Raw genomic sequence first — 8,377 nt, forward strand, 5'->3', positions numbered from 1 at the left:
AGTTCCAGTGTTCCCACTGTAGTGTAAATATCATTGCATTGATGGCCTGAGCAGCACATGCAGTGGCGTGGTCAGTAAATGATATCCACTGGTCCATCCAGGATGGATATTGCGCTGTTGAGACAGCAACTGACCAAATAATTAAAATGTGGTTTAATAAACTTTATTTCAGAGGCTTGGTTACTTTAGGGAAAATACAGGCCATTTTTTTTTTTGCATTGTCGTGTTGCTGTTCTGACTTAATGTTGGAATAGAACGGCTAGTCAGGTGTGAAAGATCAACAGTGGTCAGTAGAAACAACTTCTGATTGCATCAGTGCTGGCGATTTCTCATACAACTGCTGAGTCACTCACCTTCAGAAAAAAATGCCCTGTCATCCCCCCAGGTCAGTGCAATCCTGCAATGCAACCTGAGTTTCCTGCCGAGATACAAACAAAGGAACACTGAGTGAGAACATGGAGGTATTCCTGAAAGCAGGTTTAACAAACCCTGAGTTCCTGGTTTGCCGGTTCCAGAGCAGCTGATCTGAGTTAGCTCAATCAAATCTTGGTTTGCTATATTTATTATGTGTTCAGCTGTTGATGACTATAACAAGACAACAACAAGGAGCTCCAGTAAGACGAGTCACCATGGCAACCAATGAGAAAACAAGGTCGTTGTCTTCACCCCACTGGAGTTCTGATACTAACTACTTACTAACCGAGAGTGAGGTCATGCCGGGAAATATCAGGCAAAGTCTGATATTTCCCGGCATGACCGAACGGTGGAGGTTAGTACATTGTTTATTGTATGGTATTTTTAGCTCCTTTTATTTTGTAAATGAAAATAAATGCTAATTGTAAATAGAAAACATGTCGTTTTGTTCAATTCTCAAGTCTTCTCATGACACAGTGTGTTTCAGATGTTGCCTAGCAACCAATTACTTGCTAACTTCAAGTTACAAGGGACAACAACACGGCTCAGCTAAAATGGATTATATTCACAGTAAAGAAACGACACAAGTGATTCAAACTATAGTAATCTAGTCTTCATCATCACTTTCAATAACACATTTTCGCTGTTTCTGAATTTCCTCATGGCTGTTGATGTAACAATATCGCTCATTTTGATGATGACACCATTGCTCGGTAGATACGTTACAGCCTCAGTCTGATATGTTGCCGTTGTGCATGCACTAAGGGGGTTTAGGTTTGGGGGTTTAGGTTTAGGCTCCGGGCTCTGTTAAGCGCATAGAGGCAATTGTATTGTTATGGCGCTATACAAATAAAATTGAATTGAATTGAATTGATATGTCCCTGCATGACCTCACTCTCGTTAGTAAGTAGTTAGTATCAGACCGTGACCGGCGAGGAGGTCAATACGCGGCTGGCATGACTACCTATTAGCCAATCAGAAACGCTCGTACTGTCGTTGCCTTGTAATAAATGATTATAGCAAGGAGGATATGAGCAAATTTTCTTAAAAAATTAAAAATGACTTACAAATTACTTAAAACCCTAACACAAACCAGCAAAAAATAAGTGCGATATTTTTTTTTATTTACTGCGCGACTCAATAAGTCTGAGCGTAGTTTATTTATTAAACATTAACCACACCTTATTTTAATATTAGGCTACAGGTGAAAACATTGTGGAATATTACTGAATAAGATTTTATTTTAATTTTAAAAATGGTAACATTCAATAACGTAGTCATCAAGCAATGATGGCCTAACTATTCAGTGTTTCAAAGAGCTTTCCCAACATCAGGTGATGAAAATGAATGTGCCTTCAATTTAGACATGTAAAGAAGGAAAGGAAACCCCCTGTCCAATAAGCTGCTTAACAGGAGGGAGGACATGAGGAGAAACAGGTAACTGCTGGAACTGACCCACAGTTTGAATATCCTCTCTTTCTGAAATATACAACTCAGAGTTTCCCTCAAACCCACTTTCTGGAATATCCCCTATAACAAGTGTGCCTTTTTAGTTTTGCTGGGTTTGTCTTGTTGCCTTGTTTTTTTGCTCTTCACCAACTTCAGGGGAATCTAATACATGTGCATTGCATTAACGTTGCTGAATAATATAATTAAATTTATATTTCCTCGCTTTTATTAAAATATCAGAAAAAAAATGTTCTTGACTCCAGCCATTAGCCTCCCTATAGTAGAGACTGTCTCCCTATTCTTTCATGTGTTTCTGAATTAGTCACAGGTCAAGTTTGTTTCTTGCAGTTTATACTGGTTACTATGGTCTTTCCTTTGCATTGTTGCTTGCGCTTATGAAAATAATATCTAATAGGGAAGTTGCATTCCGACAGAACATGAAACATTTTCTACACTTTTCTAGTCATCTCAGAATGCAAGATGTGAAAAAGTAAGCTAGCTCTCCACTAGGGGGAGACAGACTGCTGCATTACGGGAAATCCTTCCCCTTGTTACTCTTCTTGTAGACTATGAGTAGTTATTGAAAATGGATAATGCATGAACTTACATTTTAAATACAAGGGTAAATGGTAAATAATGTGAAATTTCAGATTCAGACACTAAAGAGATGTTCTACAGTTGTAATGAACTATGTTCAGTGCATGTGTGACAACACACAAACCTAAGCTCACAATAAATTCTAGCTATATGCAGTCAATTTGATTATTAATTATTACTCACACTGATATGACATTAGTTTTGAAACTGGTGACTGCTTAATACCCTCACGACACTTGGCCAATGGGCAAAGTCTTGTCGTCTTGCAATGGCAAGACAGTTGAAATGTCTGGACAAGTCACTACCAATTGTATTTCCTGCCACAAATATCTGATATCACTTGTTTTAACGTTTTATGACTGACTTTGTGTTGACTTCATTTGACATACTTTAAATGTTTTTTTTGTCTGCCTCTTCTTCTTCTGGCCATCCATATTTCCCATGATACCCTTCCGCTGCCTGCAGCCGTGAGCTGTGAGACTGTCTCCGTGAGTCTTCCGCCTCTCTCTACCTGCCTCTAAAACTGCCTCTGGCTCTATGACCCCCCACTCATCTGAGATCCCCAACAAAGGGCAGTCCCAGGCTTACTGAAACAGCCAGAGCCAGACAGAGAATGACCCCCGGATCCCGTTGCAGTCACAGCAGCCCGCTGGAACTGAGGTGTGTTTGAGTAATTGAAGTCCATTGTAACAATGCCAATGTTTTGTCATTTTGAATTCTCAGGAACCTTGTTGACTATACCCTAAAGGGGGAGGGAAGCCATTTGACATGTACACTGACAGCCTGAAAAAGGTTCCTTCACTTTAGGGGGGAAAATACTAGAATATGGAAAGCCACGAAAAAATAACATCTGTTGCAGCCACTTGTCTATAATAAAAGTTGTGTGTGTGTGTGTGTTATAAATTACCTGTGGCAGTGGTTTTCGGATAATTTCAAATGCACTGTTTTAACAAAAACAAAAACAGTCTTTCTAAACGGCTCATGTCAAAACAATTGTCAACAACAATTGTGTGGACTTCATATAAACACTACTAAGTTGATATGATGAAGAATAAGTCTTGAGCAATTCATTTCCCATGTCAAACATGTGATGAGCAGTTTCATGAGAGGGCTGAGAAGTCATTCCCCCCTCCTGAGCTTCACAGACTGCCACTGGTGCGCAGGTTCATTTCTCCAGCAACACCTCGGAGCCATGCAATTACACCAAGGTCATGGAGAGGAGGAATGTTCTGCTGGTTAGCAGGGGCAGAAACAAATGCATGGTAATTACACGCACACAAACACACACACACCTCCTCCTCCTTAGACGGCATCATGGGGGGGGGGGGGGGGGGGGGGTCGGGGGGTTGTATAGGCTGCAACTGCCATGTCCCAATTTGTCAGTGATAGTACCAGACATCTTTACTTTACTTATCAATTGTCTTCTAAGGTCAGTGTTTGGGCTGCTGTTTGCTTTGCCCTTATAATGCAATTATGTTGTGAGGATTCATTCCTTCATAAATGAAGCAGTTGAAATTTTTCCATTTGATATGCCTGGATATCATATTTTTGTGATCTGATAAGGTTATGTACATTTACAAAGAAAGAAGAACAGCTTTGAACTGTATTCAGCTTTCACTGTATGTGTGCATGCATGTAGGTGAATGAATGGAAGGCAGTATTGGCAAGCAGAGGCTGGCAATATTTGACCACTGACTTGTCTATTGACTAATCCCTTATAGGCCTAAAGTTGCAGTAGACTTTGACATTATCTAAATGTATTAGACAAAGAAAAAAATGACTTGTATATGAATAAATGCATTAGTTTGTTAATTTACTAATGTCCGGGCGTCTGGGAATCTGAATAGCTGGAAAAGCGCTGTACTTAAACATCATACTCAATATCTGCAGACGAAAAGCGCTGTGGTCAAACATCATACTCAACCTCCACAGACGAAACACACTTGCAGTTTTGCATCACACCAGAGGGCGGCAGAACACTTAAGGGTCCTGTGACACCGGGTGGGTTTCGGTTCATGAATTGCAAATGTACGTAGCTGAGCAACTCCTTCTCTTTTCTTTTTTTCTGCTGGCCTCTCATTTCAAATGTAATGGTCTATATTTTGTCGGTAATGTACATTGGATATGTTTCTGACCAAATTTAAAATCACATCTCCTTTATGCGAGAGACGACCTACATCAAAGAAAAAATAAATAGGCCTTCCATTGGCCTGATTCAAATTTGCATGTGTCTTTAATTCATGTTAATGTCACGGCTGTCCATAGTCCTACCTGCCAACGTCTCCTTACTGAACATGCCCTCACAAGTCCCGTCTTCATGAATGGGTCGTGGATGAAAATGCATTTGTGAATCATTCCTAACTACATCTGTAGCCAGAAAGCGTTTAAATCATTCGCCAATAAACTGCAGTCCTGAATAATTTGCTGACAACTATTTCTTTAAGTAGGCCTTAGTATATAGAATGGAGAGTCTTGCATTTTTCACACCATTTCGATGAAGAAATAGTGCGGCTGTGTTTGTGTTTGTGTTTCAAATGAAAACTAAAAAATATGAATCAATCATCATCTGGAAACAGAAAATTGAGTAGCCAAGATGTCGCCATTAAACACAATCAATTATGTGGCAACATTGGCATCTGAATATTTGAATGAAATTGAATAACCTTCTCATGTTTCTATCAAGTCTTAACACAACAAGAATTGTGTCCGTTGCATTCATTTGCTGTCAAGTTTCCTTTGCCAGCTCCTGCAATATTTTCTTTGATCTTTACAACGACACAGATGCAGCCGGGAAGCACGACCTTGGTACAGACACAGAGACCTGGACTGCATAACTTTCTAAAATATTAAAATCACATTTAAATATTTAAAGTTTCACATTTCAAGGATAATAAAAAAAATGCTATTGATTAAAGAGTAATCAGTCAGTGGAGCTAAACCGTATCCGTCTAAATTCTTCGGTGAATTATAGCCAACCAAAACTCAAAAGAGTGTCTTTCATTGAAGTATTTCTAATGGATATTTAGCCTTTAGAAACTGTGGCATTTTATTTACAATAGAAAAATCAGAATATCATATTTAATCAGCAACAAGTGTGTAGCGCAGGTTAATGTAAACACGTTGCTTGCATCAACTGCTTGTTGACTAACCACATGTAGCCAAATAAATAACAAATATAGATGAATAAATAGACACTCAATATGTCTCCAATAAATTATAAGGGCGTGTCAGATTTTTAAAATTAGGAGAGAAAACGCGATTTGAACTAAAAATCCTTCAAGGCTCTGAACGCGCACATCAGCAAGACAATAGGAATGGAGCGTGTCAGTGGGAGGGGCTGTCACACATTCATTCAACTCTCTACCTGCTTGGAGCCCTTAAATACTCCTCCTTAACTTCTGTCCCCAGTTTCTAGGAGAGTCGGTCTGAGAAGGAAAGCAGTCGATAGCTGGAAATCGTTTGAGCTTGATATTTTGGACGAGTGTATCACTGTCAACTGGCAGCTGATTTGAACGGATTATGAACGCTTTTGGACAACAGACATCTAATCAGCAATCAGGTCCAATTCAGCACCACAGCGCACAAGAAATTCTGGATATGGCTGTGTATTGCGACAACTTCGGCATGTACCAGCAGAATATGCATCACCATTCGCAGAGACCAACTGCGCACACAACAAACTATGGTCTTGGGGAGTATAGTTCACCATCAACTAACCCTTACCTGTGGCTGAACGGGCCCGGTATTAACTCTTCTCCCTACCTGTCCGGCACCAATGGGACGTCTTACATTCCGTCGGGATATGGGACAAATCAGCGGCAGTTCTTGCCACCTCCTACGGGTTTCGGAGGGGCCGACCTCGGATGGCTCTCCATATCCAGCCAGCAAGAACTTTTTAAGATGGTGAGACCACCTTACTCCTACTCGGCGTTGATTGCCATGGCCATCCAGAGCGCAGGAGATAAGAAATTGACACTGAGCCAAATATACCAGTACGTCGCAGAAAATTTTCCCTTTTACAAAAAGAGCAAGGCTGGATGGCAGAACTCGATTCGACACAACCTCTCCTTGAATGATTGCTTCAAGAAAGTGGCACGGGACGAGGATGATCCAGGTATGTTTGATTTCACTTGTTACGTGCTAAAGCACTTGTTGCATGCTTAAACCATAGTGCTGAAACGTTCTGAACCTTCTCTGCAAGAAAAGCCTATCTGAAATTTTACCGTAAAACTATAAAAAAAGATGCACACATTTGCCAACCTTCAGTCTCAGTTTATCACTAAGTTTGTTCTTCAAATTAATTGTCAACTCACGTCTTTATTTTCATGCCAACAGGTAAAGGGAACTACTGGACTTTGGACCCTAACTGTGAGAAGATGTTCGATAATGGAAACTTCAGGAGAAAGAGGAAGAGACGCGCCGATGCCAACAACAGCGGCAGCAACACTGTTATGTCAGTTAAATCAGAGGACACTGCGGCTCAGAAGCTCTCCGACACGGCCAGCATCATGAGCGCGTCGCCTCAGAGTCTCCAGAATTCCCCAAGCTCCAGCGACTCCAAGTCCTCTCCGTCACCCTCCATCGAACATAGCCCCTGTTTCAACAGCTTCGTCTCAAACATGAACTCAATCATGACCAGCAGCAACACCGGGATCAGAGGAAGGGACTTCAACACAGGTCTACTAGGAGATCTGTCACAGGGCAGAGAGAACATGTCTGGACTTGGTTCTTACTCGCCAACTCAAATAACTCCTCTGAACTCCGATGGCAGTTCGCTCACTGGCAACAGAATGAACTATTACACAGGATCAACCTCTGGTAGTCTGAGCAATCACCTCTCAAATCATTTCAGTGTCAACAATTTGATATACAGCCGTGACGGAACAGAAGTTTAGATATGGGTTTACAACGTGTAGGCTAGTGTACTCTGTGAGTGCTATTAAAATCCACACATTTCAGTATATAGGTCACTACTAGATTTTTACAACTGAGCCATGTATATCTCCCTATGGTTGCACTGTAGGCGAATGACGTTTCTAAAAGGACAAGCGTTATTTGACAAAAGTTGTCTTCCAGTTTTGTACATTTACTAGCTTAGATGGAAATGTCAACCAGATTTCCAATCCATTTTCATTTTGAATGAAATTACACTGTACAGCTCAAATTCCTTTGCTTTCTCTGAGGAATGATTTTACCTGCAAGTGATTTTATTCTGGAGAAACGATGTACCATTTTGTTATGATTATTTAACATTGTTGTCATTTTGAAATAAATGTCATGTCAAATCAGCACCTGGTTTCAAGTGTTTCAGGTCAAAACAACTGATGAATCTATAAGAGGTGAAGCTACAAGATGCTGTCTTGTAGAAATTCAGTATAGGCCTACCTTTCGTTGGAATTAACATTCTCACAATCTAGTTTAGTGTTAGGCCCACTATCAGGTTTAAACGTCAGGAAGACGAAACGGGCCACCTCTGGTTTCTGCCAAAAATGAGCTAATCACCTTTGAAAAAAACACAATCTTGTAGGCTTGTGGAAACAACTATGGGTTCATTGTACAGTTTATATCACCCCTTCTCTCTTTTTTTTTTTACAACAAAAGATCACCCACCGAAAATATATTGGACTGACAATTATTTATATGAAGAATTTCAAGGTTAATCGAGCGTTTTAATTAATCCGCACCCCTACTGCGTGCTCCCTTAATTGCACTTTTCAGATGGACAGAAATCCACCGCTTCTCCAACCGAACTCACTCATTACCTCAGCACACTTTCCTGCACGCTTTCTCTTTGTTTATTTACTAAGTAGGCAACTTTTGAATATTCACTGTATTGCACTGATACAGTGATTCAATTATTCTGGAGTCCACGTTTTCATTCACGAGCGGTTTAGTTTTCTATATTAGCTCGAGTGTC

The 8,377-nt window shown here is 40.4% G+C and overlaps 1 protein-coding gene across 1 annotated transcript; it reads left to right on the top strand.

Moving 5' to 3' along the window:
• Positions 1–5,976: 5,976 nt before the first annotated feature.
• Positions 5,977–7,355, top strand: foxi1 (forkhead box i1; the record flags this gene model as incomplete). The annotated part of the gene is made up of 2 exons (XM_080834480.1): positions 5,977–6,574; positions 6,796–7,355. Exons 1-2 carry the CDS (start codon positions 5,980–5,982, stop codon positions 7,353–7,355), a joined length of 1,155 nt encoding a protein of 384 aa, XP_080690606.1. The 5' UTR covers positions 5,977–5,979.
• Between the last annotated feature and the right edge of the window lie 1,022 nt (positions 7,356–8,377).

This window comes from Sprattus sprattus (genome assembly GCF_963457725.1).
Source record: "Sprattus sprattus genome assembly, chromosome: 3".
Lineage (NCBI taxonomy): Eukaryota > Metazoa > Chordata > Actinopteri > Clupeiformes > Clupeidae > Sprattus > Sprattus sprattus.